The sequence below is a fragment of the Arctopsyche grandis genome, chromosome 2 (genome assembly GCF_051622035.1).
Source record: "Arctopsyche grandis isolate Sample6627 chromosome 2, ASM5162203v2, whole genome shotgun sequence".
Taxonomy (NCBI): domain Eukaryota; kingdom Metazoa; phylum Arthropoda; class Insecta; order Trichoptera; family Hydropsychidae; genus Arctopsyche; species Arctopsyche grandis.
In genome coordinates this window covers 9,756,233-9,770,445 of record NC_135356.1, presented here as the reverse complement: position 1 = coordinate 9,770,445, position 14,213 = coordinate 9,756,233, and the positions used below count along the sequence as shown (strand labels likewise).

Below are 14,213 nucleotides of genomic sequence, written 5' to 3'. Positions count from 1 at the left end.
TCATAGATTTAAATTTTATTAAATTTAAATATAAGAAGAGCTTATTTACTTTTACATTTAATCAAATTGTTATATTTTTTTCATAGCATTTAAAACATTTTCATCAAAAGTTAGTACCTTATATGTATATACAAGTTACAATGTTTTTGTCTCAAAATGCCGTAGATCACGATTCGTACTGGTAACAAGTGTTTTTTTTTTTGTTCACCGTAAAATGTTTCCATCAACGTACCCAAAATATAAGATTTTTAGAATTATTGGTCACGAATCTGTGTCCTATACATTTAATGCTTACGCAATAGACGAGTGAAAATAATTTATGTTTTTTACTGTTTACTGTCAAATTTTAAAATTCCCAGATTTGAAAATAATTTCCTTAAATAGGAACCAAGGAATCAATCACAAAAATTATTGAAAACTAGTGTTTTGCCCGTTGAAATTTCAACGGGTGGTTTCGGAAACAAATTGATACATGATTTAAAATAAAGTTACAATACGATTAGTAATAATTAATTGGAATCGGAACTTAAACAGAAATCGCGATTCGGGAATTGGAACTGAAACAGGGATCGGGAACCTGAAATGAAAAAGGAATCCGGATCCGGAATTGAAACAGTAATCAGGATCCGGAACTGAAACAGGAATCGGTATCCGGAACTGAAACAGTAATCGGAACTAAAACCTTCCCCCCACTTTCCCCCTACTACACTACCCCGCTACCTGCGTCACGATCACTGCGACACCCCTATGCATAACGTATTCTAAAATTTATTTTTTCGATATTCCCATACTTGTTCACGTTATATATATATTATATCATTTTTAATGCAGTTAAACTTGAGTCCTGAAAAATAAATTTAGGCTGAATGTTATATATTTTTCGATGATCTCAATAAATCACTTAAATACAAGTAAAATCTCAATAAATTTCTATTCTTACTCGGGTATGGATACTTCAGGCTGGGGAGTTTCAACAGCTTCTTGTTTGCAACACTTTTTACCTCTGCACCATCGGAAAGCTTTAGATTGGCTGTTGAATATAAGGGTCACATTAATTTTAAAACCGAATATATATATATATATATATTTACCTATACATAGCATGAATTTTATTCAGAACCTCGATGGTAGTGAATCTCTGTGATTGTTAGCCTCTGATGATATGAAGTGAAAAGCAGAACTCCTTCTATATTGTGCATGTTGTTCTCTCAAGTCAATATACAGAGAAATCCGTTTTTGAATTGCCGTACGAACCTTAAACAAAAAAAAGAAGAGCTTAGAGATTAAAATCTTGTACATTCTCTCCATCGTTACACAAAATAATTTTGTATTACAAACAAACTCCTCACAATTATATATACATATATTATAAAGCAAACAATTCCTTCATTATACAATTAAGGTGATGATTTAATAGAAATTTTCAGCATAATTGAATAGTCTGACGGCAAAATTTATACAAAAATAATCTTTTAATCTTCCAAAAGGCATTTAACCACTTAATCGCCACGCGTTTGTAGAAACCGATTCGATTATTTTATTATACGTGTTTAGTGCCAACCCTTGACACTACCTCTTGAATAGATCACAAACTAACAAAAAATATTCATTAGTGAAGAAACCAAAATTAACTTCGAGCTATAGCCTTAAAAACGAAGGAGTACGCACCGGAGCGCTTATGGCGATGAAGTGGTTAAAAACATCACATAAATGGTTGTTTCTATTTATGTTTAAAATTGCAACATTTTTGGTACAAATTTAGGTTTTTGCAAAATAACCTAATAATGCTATAAATAACCTAGGGCCAGCCCTGAAAATGATCAATATTCATATGTTCAATGTTTCAAACAAGCTGTGTTTGCAGACTAAAACTTTTAAAACCACTTTTAAAAATGAATTTCCAAATTTATATTGAACTTATTCCATTTTGCTAGGAAGGAGACGACATATGGATCTCTATTCCTCTTGGTTGACGATTTTTCATTCACAGTCCAAATACTGGTTGAATGCTGTAGTAGCGGACAATGTGCTGAAATGAAGTAGGAATGAGACTACCATCTATTTATAAATTGAATATAAGTCTTACCTCTCCGTTAAAAAAGCAGTAAAGTAGCGCAATAAAGAAACCCTGGAAAGATGTGAGGAAGTGAGTGGTATATGACCACAATGCAAACTCCAGAGCTGTCTTCTCCAACGGTGCCTGGGTCATATGTAGGAGATTAGTGATTCCCAACAATGGCAATAGAACAACAGCAGCACGTACAGCTTTCCTGCGATCAATAATGTATTAAATATAAAGGATATTTTTTTCAAAGGCGACATGAAAAATGTTTATGTATATAATATAAAAAGCAACAGGCAATACATTCAAATATAATACATACTCATAAAAATATTGCAATTGCACTCGCATTTGTAAAATATCGCATGTCAATGCTAAGCATACTACGACCTATCATGTTATTCACAAAACGGGATCGTAATTGCATGTGCTATGTTTGTGATGACAATTTTTAAACTTAATAAAATCGCAAATGCAAATTTAAGCGCCATATTAGCAATGCGTCAGTAAAATATATATATATATATATATATATATATATATATATATATATATATATATATATATATACATATATAAATCGTTCAAATTTTATTCTTACCTCACTTGTTCGACTTCGCTGGTATGACTTTGCCTCAATTTCATAACCAAAACACGAATGATATTCATGAGAAATATGAAATTCAGCTGAAAATTGATTTATATTTATTATAAGATATTAAATATTGCAAAACTTATTTTTTAAATCTATTCTCATACTATAAGAAGGAACTAAAAACCAAAATGTATTATGCTGTACAATAACATTAGAATAATATAATAAAATTATTATTTTCATGGGAAGCCACCTGTACCGTGATTCACAAATGCGAGAGAGAGGGGAGTTCAGTACGCCGCGCTCAACAGTTAGTGTGAGAAAGATATCCGCCTTCGAATGACGGCTCTGCTTCAGCCGTTTTTTGTTTTATTTCTTGCACTTATTTGACGTTTAATACATGATAAAATGATTTTTACAGCTAATTAAAATAATTAACCTCGCAGATTTAACATTATTTTAACTTGAAACACACATTTTGAACGGGACGCTTGGCTTCCAGCACAGTGACTGCGGTTTTTTTTTTAGCAAAGTAAGGCAAGTGTTAATGCGCAGACACATAAAGAAGTACGCGGCACGTGTTTTTTTTTTTAGATAGTTTTGTACATTTAAAAATGCTAGCAGGCGTGATCTATGCTATAGCGCTCAGGTCAAAAATCACACCCTGGAGTATTTTCAGTGATATTTTATCCTTGTATTGAGATAGGTCACAGTGATCGATAATGGTGATTCCAGGGGCGTCATTTCAGCTTTTCCCAGGGGTGGGGCGCAAATTTTTTGAACAGTCAAGAATGGCTTTCTAGGAGGGGGGAGGGGTTGTATAATATAAAAAAAATAGGTGTATATGAATTTTAAATATTTCATTTTTTTATTTATATTTTTATCAATAAAATTAATAGTAAACTAATTTTAAAGGATAAAGCAAGACAAACAACAAACAACAAACAAGATATATTAGTTAAAAAATTTTTCTGGGAAAAATCAACGTGTTTATACCTGACAGTGTTCTAAAGAATTTCAATATTCTATTTTTGTTAGCTTAGTATTTTAATTCAAATTCATAATAATACATTAAACAACGTGGATAATCCCGTTTAAATCTAGCCCCCAAATGACGCCCTTGGATGATTCCCATATTTGAAGAAATGTAGGAGAAACTTGTTGAAATAATAAGATCGTACAAATAAGCAATGTCCTGAAGAAACGCTCTTCTCAGCTGGATATCACGAGCACGTGCATAGCGTACAATTCAATAGCGTTCAATTCAATTGCAATAGCGTACAATAGTGTTTGCGCCTTTAGCTTAGACTGTAACATTTCTGAACAAGTTCCATTTTAATGATAATACTTTTTCAAAGATTTTGATATATTTGATGATTGAATAAGCATCTGCTCGATTTTCAAACTTTTTTTAAAGGAAAACAGACAGACATGAACTTATGCAATAATTATGTATGTACATATATTTAAAGCGATGTTAATTATATTTAATTTAGTTACCAAAATGACGGCGAGCCTTGGCCCTTCCAAGATCCAATAATATCCAATCAAGCTATATCCCCACCAGCATCTGAAATGCATTTGAATTAATCAAATGAACATTATGGAATTAGCATATTTTAGGATGAAAAAATTTTTTTTTTGACTTACGCCATCTGTCCTTCAAAATGCAGAGCATTAATTACCGCCCAAATTGCAGTCAAGATAACGGGAAAACCCCATCCCATGGCATAATACAAGAGGTAATATTGCCTCTCTTGAAACACAGTAACAGTGACCATGTTGTGCAAGTACAGGCCTTCGACGAACATCCACATGAACATTGCCGTTCTAGCATACTCCAGAAGAACATACGAAGCTTCGCAAAGGTAGGGCTGCAAAAAAGATGTATATAATTTTAAGGGTGCGTTGAACATGTTATGCAAGCTACTGAGATCCACGTTTTATTACCGATAGTTAAAATTTCAACAAATAAAGTACATAGAGATCATTTTTAAAGGCCCACCCCCACTCTACGGAAAACTTTCGCAAAAACAACGCCGAGTACACAATCAAGGCGTGCGCATCTTTTCCGCAGAGTGGGGGTGGGCCTTTATAAATGAAATTACATATAAATACAAAATTTATGCTTATGAACAGGGCCGTAACTAGCATAAGCTTGAGCTCTCTGCAAGGTTTCAATTTTAGGGCCCCTTGCTTTTTTTTATTTAAATATGTAGTATATCAAATACATCATCATAATTATTATTTTAAATGATAAATGTATCTTAAAACTTTGAGTGTTGACGTATTTTCTGTTGAAAGCCCGCCACGCTGAAAATTTCGCCAACATTTCCAACTAGAACTATTTAGAAATCCAATAGAAAGCAGGTATACAAATTCTAACCTAATCCAAACAAACCCTAAATAACTACTGCTGAGGATTTCGAGTTTTGTTAAGGTGTGTTTAGACTCTCGAATATATCTTGCAACATTATAAAATAAACAAAAGAAGTCTATTAATGAATGTATTTTTCCAAAACTAGTTCCATCTTCTTCATTGTTGTTAAAATGTAATGCTCACAATCTAAATTCCAAGCCACAATCTAAAATACTTAGCTGTTAGGGATTTCCATCGGGAAATTCTAAAATGGTTATAAATTCAGAAATTTCGGTGTAAACCAGTCTTTATAAACGATGACAAATGAATGACATGGATTACACGACCCATGTTCAATGCATTTTTTTTTCAATGCTACCTGTAAAGGTTTAGCGGGTAGTATTCTTGTTTACTTTGTACATGCTAAAAATACAACGCCTATCGGCGTATTTCAGGCTGATGGACTTGTTGGCAAAACACCGATCGGCGTTGGCGTTGGTCAGCATTCTAAGGGTTAAATGAAACAATCAAAATTATGGAAAGATTTCACAATTATAAAAGGAAAGTATAAACGCAGCAGGCGAAAAATATAAAATTATTTTATAAAACACAAAACTTGTGGCATGAAATAGCATAAGTATAATTTTAACAGCGCCGCAGCCAAAATTTTTATAACGATATTTAATTTTCAACCAACAACTAACAATTTTTTTTTGTTCAAATTAAAGCTACATATATGTCCATGGTAGCTTTCAATGGCTTTGATGTTTAAAATAATCCCGGGACCATGAAAAATATGACGATTTAGTGAAAAAAACGCCCCCCCCCCCCTACAAATATAAGTATATTGTAATCGCGGCGCGCTTTGTATGGGGGACTCTCGAGCGAAACGGCGACTTTGAATTCTCGTTAATTAGTCAAAACTTATCACAATCGACCCCAAATAAACTTTAATAGGTAAATTTAGAACGTTTATTTTTTTTAATAGTAAAAAGAATCTAAACTAAATATTAAATCTTTTTTAGGAATAAATTTTTGTCGAGATAAATCGAATGGTTTGAGGCACAGACAGGTACAGTCCTGTCAAATATTAACCTATTTGGGTTAATATTTAGTGTTTTTAAATAGTAAAAAACTGTTCTTGAAAAATCTAATTTTTCTACATTTTTGTCAAGATAAATCGATTGGTTAGAGGGGTTCCCGGAAAGATGCACTAAATTGCACTGTAATAATAGCGCAGTTTTGAGAAGTTGCAATTTTCAAAAGCACTTAAAAAGAACTTACGCAATAGAATTCCACAAAAAAAGGTTAGCACTCTCGGATAAGATACAAATACTTAGAATTGTATTGCGTTAGTTCTCCTTGAGCATCTTTGAAAGTTTGGATGTCTCGAGAGTACAACTATCTCAAGTGCATTTTTCCGGTCACTGGTTGGAAGCACAGGACATTATTTAAAATTTATATTTTTTATTATTTAACGTTCCTTCGATTCGACGAAAGTTTTACCCTAGGTCTATCGATGAAAATCCAAAATTCGCGTGTTTCCCTGCGGCCTAAAGTATATTTGTCAGCAGCGTGGCTGCGTTGATACTAAGCACCGAGAGTTCACCGGGTTCGATCCCGTGAGCTGACCGCGATTGAATATATAATTTCGAAAGAGGCTTTATAACTATGTATGTAAGTATGTTATGTTGGTCGTGAGCATCGAAAACAAATCAACGTTTCTATGAAGACGATATTGATATCGTTTTTTCGATTCAAATAAATTTAATAAAAAAATACAAATGAATATTTACTACTAGATTCACCATGTTTAAGCTGTTTATATTACAAATACTGAGCGAAGCCGGGTGAAACAACTATTGTATAATATTCTTACAAAAAATTATATTAGCTGACATTGCGACAAATAGCAAATATAGCTTTAGATTAATAATGTACTTTGTACGGTGTACTGTTTAAATTAAAATGTATTTGTTCGTTCATAGTGCACGTCATCGTATTAAGTTGAAATGAAGGTCATTTTGGTGAATTAACAATTTTTTTTTCTTTATGTATGTACATACATTGTAACAATATGTATTTAGATAAAGGTTTGTGACCGTGTAAAAAAATTCAGTCTTTATTACAAATACCGAGCGAAGCCGGGTAAAACCACTAGTCTATCTAATATACATAAATTTAAATAAAATCAAACTATTCAAAAAATATTAACAAAATGTTTACCGTTAGGTTGGCCATGTTTAAACTGTTTGAATTACAAATACCCAGCGAAGCCGGGCAAAACCACTAGTATGTAAATCACATAAAATATGTTTATGATACACATAGATTTCGAGTTATCTTAAGTTGAATTTTCATATTTTTCATAGAGTAGGTCGAAAGTTCGCAGTACGAAAACGATATTTTGACGGGAAATTTCGAACAATGCTTAAACGTGTATGGGACGGCATTAATTTACATTGTGCTTTCCAACCACAATGGTTACGTTTTAATTTACCATTCAATTCCAATGATGAAGACTTAGAATTATTAACCGGAGGGAAAGGAAGAGGTTCTCATGCATTCAATATTAGCCAGACATTGTAACGAGCGCCATATTTTATCACAAAGTTTAAAGTGAACCTTTGTTATAAAAAACAATATACTTACAGGTGTAATATGTATGTATATGTATTTTTTTTTTAATATTTTACAAATTAATTTCGGTCTCAAATCTGTGTATAATATATAATACTAGTGTTATGCACGCTGAAATTTCAACGGGTGGTTTCGGAAACAAATTGATACATGATTTGAAATAAAGTTACAATACGTATAGTAATAATTAATCGGAAACGGAACTAAAAAAGAAATCGGGAATCGGGAATCGGAACATAAACGGAAATCGGTATCCGCAATTGAAAATGGAGTCCGTATCCGAAACAAAAGGATCCGGAACTGAAAAAAGAATCGGGATCCGGGACTGAAACAGTAATCGGAATCCGGAATTGAAACAGGAATCCAGATCCGGAATTTAAATAAAAGTCGAAAACCGGAACTGAAACAGTAATCGGGATCCGAAACTGAAACAGTTATCGGAACTAAAACAGCAATCGAGGCTATCGCCCCGAGGACGCCCTGCGGTTTGCACCCCGAGGCTATCGCCCCGTGGCTTCCGCCCCACAGCTATCGCCCCTTGGCTTCCGCCCCGTGGCTAACACCCCGAGGCAGCCGCTTTGTAGTTATCATCCCGCGGCTTCCACCCCGCAGCCTCGGGGCGGAAATCAAAATCAAAATCGTAATCAAAACCGAAATCAAAACCGAAATCAAAATCGAAATCAAAACCAAAATCAAAATCGAAACCAAAATTGAAATCGAAATCAAAAAAATTCATACTATTCTGACGTTCTGCCATATACATACATATTTATATACATATATATTTACCGACACACACCGTTTTTATATATATTATAGTATATGTATATAAAAACGGACGATGTATATTTGTGGGTATGTATGTGGCGGATGCGTTGACAAGTAACGAGATTTAAAAAAACAAATTTTAGAATACCAGGAGTATCCGTTATGATTAGAGACCGGAATCTGAAGGGGCTGTTTATTGTTCAAAGATTGTAAATGCATTGTTAAAGGTTTGCCGAACCTTTTTTACAAAGGATTTACAACAATGGAACAATAGGCGGCGCGTTTCCGGCCCCTTCAGATTCCGACCTCTAGTTATGATACATAGGGATGTGGCGTAATGACCGATCGTGTCGAAGAGATGCGGGGTAGTGGGGTAGAGAGTGTGGAGCGTCTGATATGTGCTCCTGATATTGAGCACTTGCGTTGAAACGGGTGACGTCAGCGTAAGATGTGCTGCACGGGAGCGTACAAACATACAACATCCATGAAGACACACACATACATTCATCATATCGAATGGGTGAACGGGTTGGATCAGCGAGCGTGTAATGCGCGCACTCAACGTTTTACTATTTACACGCCTATAAATTACCTTACATTATATGTATTTATATATAACATATAAATTTATTTTTATTCGTGTATCAATTCCTTTCCGAAACCACGCGTTGAAATCAACGAGCACAACACAAGTACACATATAAAATGTGTACGCAATAAAAGGTACCCGTTGCTTTTCTCATATTGGTGGATTAAAATTTCGAAATTCGCCATTCATATGCTGTTTAGATGGCGGTACAGCGCGATAAAATTCGCACAAAGTGCACCCACAAACGCTGTACATACAATATACATACATACATACATAAATACATATATGCAGTGGCGGCTCGTGGATAAGATATCTGGGGGTGCTGCGGTTGATTAAACATACAAAAAAATGTTTATTCGGATTAAATTTTACTATCAACATCAAAAATTTTAAAATTAAACATTATATACATATATTTTATTTCATTTTAAAATTGATTCTTCTGTCTTTTTCCCTTGAAAAAAGGTCTATCACCTTTTCGTTAAATTTTTCATTGTTCATAATCATTTTTTTTTCAATTGACATCATAAACAAAGCCGTCAATGTTTCCTGAAATATTGTGTTTCTTATATATGTCGTTATTCTTTTTATTGCCGAAAAACACCGTTCTGGCTGAGGTAGCCCTTGAAGTTGTAAGCAGAATTTGAATAAGTTTTGTTATTTCCGCAAGAACTTCGCATAAATTGCTTGCAAAAATAAATTTTAACAATATTAATAAATCATTAAAACTATGCATTTCTTTCCTTGAGTAAAACACTTCTAATTCACACTGAAGTTTTTCTTTGTCTAGCATTGGATATGATTCAACGGTTAGTATGAAGTATATCTTCCATTGGCATTTTCAATTTTAAAATTTTCTATATTAAATAATTTCACAGCTTTTAATTAATTAGAAAAAGTATATCTTTCTTTTATATTCTTAATAATAACACCGCACTTCTTGGAACTGAGATGAAGACAATTCGCTATAAGAATCTCGTATTTGTATAATGGCATTAGTAAAACTTTAAAAAGTTTTCTTTAATTGAAAATGCATCGATATTACTAGATTGCATTTGGTTGTAAATGATTTCTACATGCGGCATTAGCTTGTGAAAAAGTTCTGACCAAAATAAAAAAATTGTCATCATTTAACGTATTCAGTAAATTAGTAGAATCTGTTATTGTTTTATCAGTATTTTCGGAAGAAGATTTAAGTTCTTGAAAACATTGGCTCAGCTTCTCTTGATTTTGATACCATCTTAAATACTTAAAGTGAGGTGTAAAAGGAAGTGTAGAAATGTAGAAAGTGTAAGAGGTGTAGAAGGAAAGACAAAAAGGTGCAGAAGAAATGACGAAAAGTGAAAATTGTCGAGCGTGAACAAGAAATGTGTACTGTCGGGAGTGGCAGTACGGACCAAGCTTCTACATAGCTGCCCCCGCGCCCCTCCTTCGCCCACTCGAGCATATTCCACCGAAAACCGTACTGCACAAAATCATAAATGATGCCTCACTTTCTGATATTAGTACCGCGATGTATGACATTATTGGATCTATCGGTGTGCAGGCGAGCTTAATACACGCTTAAAATAATATTGATATTATAATATTACATTTTTCTCAATTTTTTTGGGGGTGCTGCAGTACCGCAGCACGTATGGACGAGCCGCCAATGCATATATGTATACCTGTATACGTATATATATATATATATATATATATATATATATATATATATATATATATATATATATACATATATACATATGTATGTACACAGGTTTATATGAGTTATTGAGCATTATCAGGCTGTCGCCAACTTTGTCATGCAACCGTACATTATAAGGTGAGACGAGAATTTGAAAGCGCATTTCAACTAAGCAGGGAATGTGTGGTTGAAAGCATGAAATAAATATATTTATAGAAATGTATATACGCAGGAGGATAAAGGAAAATGTTCTTGGGAAAGGAAAAAGGAAAATCAAAAAGAAAACATGTGAAGCACGGTGAATGGAAAGCAGGAATATAACATTATTGGAAAGGTTTTCATGTCTTTAGGATAAATGCATAAAATATACATACATATGTATGAATGCATATCAATTCTCTACCAACTACTTCTGCAACTCCTTCTTACATACTTTCCTCCCACATATACATGTAGTTACAATAGATGGAAGTTTTGTGACCATAAATTCGAACTCAGAATCTATCACTGATTATATATATATATATATATATATATATATATATATATATATATATATATATATATATATATATATATATATATATATATATTATATTTTAGATTAAATAACGGATATCCGGAAACTTTTAATTAACAACCCATGGAAACCATTAGGGTGACACCACTGATCAATATAATGTACACTTATACTTCGTTACTCATCCATTCTACGTACTAATAAAAAGCTTTTTTTAAAAATCATGTTTCTTCATACTTAACAATCAATCCGCTTCAGCAGCAAACCACTTAAAACCAAAAGAAGGTTTTTTCAAAAAAAATTATAATGGTTAAGCTGTGCTTGAAATTGAATATGCAATTAAAATGTACATACACAAGCGCGGTAAAACGGCAGGGTGAGAAAGTGAAAAAAAAAGCAAGAAGGGAATAGAAAAACAATAAAAATATAAGAAAAAGTAATGCAGAAAATAATCCTCTCGCATTTTATTTTTTTTATTTTTGTTTCCTTCCATTTATTACGCCCTGTACATATTTCTAAATCGTTATAAAATGGACGACTGTTTATATATGTTTGCGATAAATGCGATTCGCATCTGTTCGCCATTTTTTATTGACAAAAGCACCTTTCAAAGGTCTTAAGACCTTCTGATATATACTGTTCGTTGTTTTGGTAACATGCGGCATGCCAACCCGAGCGGACAATCGACCCCAGCATACCAACCTGACCATTCATTCTAACGCGTTAATAATTTGGCACTCGTAATTCGAATGAAACATGTATATATGTATGTGGACAAATGCTATTATATTTCAAATAATGAAACGTGATAATTATAAAACACACTTAATGTTCTTCTCGAAAGCATCAACAGAAAATAGCGATGAACTAATAACATGTTGAGCATATACCTCATTATCCGTAAATATAAATGAAATGAGCTATTAGATACTGCTCATTTTATTATTTTAATTTTGAAAAGCTGCATCAGCATGCACTATTATTGTACATAATTTTGCCCCGGGATATATTTCCAGAGCATTACATCCACCGTGCAATGCGACCTCATATTTTTTTTGTCCTTTCATTGCTCTATTTCTTACATGAAATTTCTTTCTGCCAAGCCTCGACTCGAAGAGAGTAACAAAAACCTATGGAGATGGGAAAAATTCAAATTCAGCTCATTTCCAATGGAAATATTTGCCGCATCTTTGACACAATACAATCTGGAAACAGCTGAACGGCGAAGTTTCGATTAAACCTTTTCGCGGGCAAATTATTTCTAATTGATTTTTACAAATTTCATTTTGATAGTATTACTAAAAAATACATATTTTAGGCAAATGTGGAAAAAAAATTTAACAAATATGTTTTTAACATAGAAAAAAAAAGTGGGAGGTATACTTCCCACGGATCTTTGGGTGGTCCAACAAAAATAATTTAAAAAAAATGCATTTTAAGATAAAATCATGTATATTTAAAAATAAAAGAGCAAATAAAAACCATGTGCTTAGGCGAAAATCTTCAAAACCCTCCATTCTTTTTTTTATTTTTTTAAATTTAAATTTATATTTTTCCATGATGCTATTATAGTTTGCCCCTGAGCAGGGTTGTAAGACGTGCCTATTTGAGCGGGGTTGACCCGAGTTCAACAGAAAAATTTCGAGTCCCGCATTGCCTCTAAAAATTCCGACATAACAATATAACTTGTATACGTAGAAAAATGTACGTAAATAGAAATGGTAACTTTCAAAAAAATTCAAAAGTAAAAAATCACAATCCATTAAAGTCTTGTCTTTAACCCTCCCTCACCGGTGAGGTATGCAAGTGCCTCAATTTTATATGTTTTTCGTAATAACTACATATATGATTTTCAAAGCTATACACAATATATTTCTTATATTCCTAGAATGAACTACAAGAAATTTATTTTAATAGATTTTGTATGATTTAGAAAAGGGGTACATCGTAAAAAAATTCATTTCTACGTCTCAAAGTAAGTCATGTTTTTGACTGTTCGCTTGCATATTCTTGTTGATCAATGAATCAACGCGAGAGAAAGAGACAGCTAGATTTTCGTAAGCTATTGTTTTCGTCGCTTTGGCGCGTGGCTATTGAGTCATGCAGTCGCCTGTTGGCCTTACCTATGTGTGTTTGCATGTTGATGCTTATCGTTATTTTTTAATACGAAAATAGTCAAAAACAATCTATAGGACTAAAACTTTTTATGTTGATGTATAAAATGATTAATAAGATATATATTGAACCCATTTGTATTGAGAAAAGCTGTATTTTGATTAAAAAATACTGGGGTCTTACTCGACCCCGGTTCGGAACACTCGTTCGATATCGACGCTCCGTCCTTCAAAGGTTAAACCAAACATGAAAATCGAATTTGTCTTCAATTGAAGAATTCACAAAATTATTTAATATTATTCGCAATGTTGACCAACTGTACGAAGATGTCTGTTTATTAAACAATTTTTTACTGTAGCAAACGAGAAAAAAACAATGTATGAGAAATGGATTATATTTTTTAAAGATCATTCCGCTTGCAATAATTTGCATAGAATTCTGACCCACATCTTATAAATTCTACATTCCAATGCAATTTGTGAAATAATATCTAATGAGTGCAGCCTGGACAAAGGAGAGAAACAGATTATTATTAAAACCGTAGAAACTGAATTCTTACAATTGTAAGGACTTAAGAAAACTTTTATCAAGCAAAGCTGGCGAACATATTTTGAAACAAGCTAAAAGCTAGGAAAATAACTTTTAATAATACTGTTTTGATTGTATAAATTTTTTCATTTAAATCAAAATGTAATTCCTGTAATTGTATCTAATATATTTTAATAACTGGGATAGCTGTGGATTATAAAGTGGCTATTTTTTATATGTTTTCTTCTACATATGTATATATGTATGTACTTATTTACATTCATTATAATTTAATTAAAATTATTTTTTGCTTTAATTTCTAATTTCTAATAACTTCTTTTTTTTGA

General features: G+C 32.7%; 1 protein-coding gene across 2 annotated transcripts in view; it reads right to left on the bottom strand.

Annotated features, from left to right (window-relative positions):
* Positions 1 to 205: 205 nt before the first annotated feature.
* Pdfr (Pigment-dispersing factor receptor) overlaps positions 206 to 14,213 on the bottom strand; it is a 118,508-nt gene continuing 104,500 nt past the window's right edge. For both annotated transcript variants that reach the window (XM_077446015.1, XM_077446014.1), the window contains exons 7-13: positions 4,308 to 4,531; positions 4,158 to 4,227; positions 2,664 to 2,749; positions 2,087 to 2,270; positions 1,121 to 1,254; positions 941 to 1,030; positions 206 to 844 (exon numbers count right to left, since the gene is read on the bottom strand). In XM_077446015.1, the coding sequence (XP_077302141.1) occupies positions 832 to 844; positions 941 to 1,030; positions 1,121 to 1,254; positions 2,087 to 2,270; positions 2,664 to 2,749; positions 4,158 to 4,227; positions 4,308 to 4,531 (801 nt within the window). In that variant the 3' untranslated portion in view covers positions 206 to 831. The remainder of the gene's footprint in view (positions 845 to 940; positions 1,031 to 1,120; positions 1,255 to 2,086; positions 2,271 to 2,663; positions 2,750 to 4,157; positions 4,228 to 4,307; positions 4,532 to 14,213) is intronic.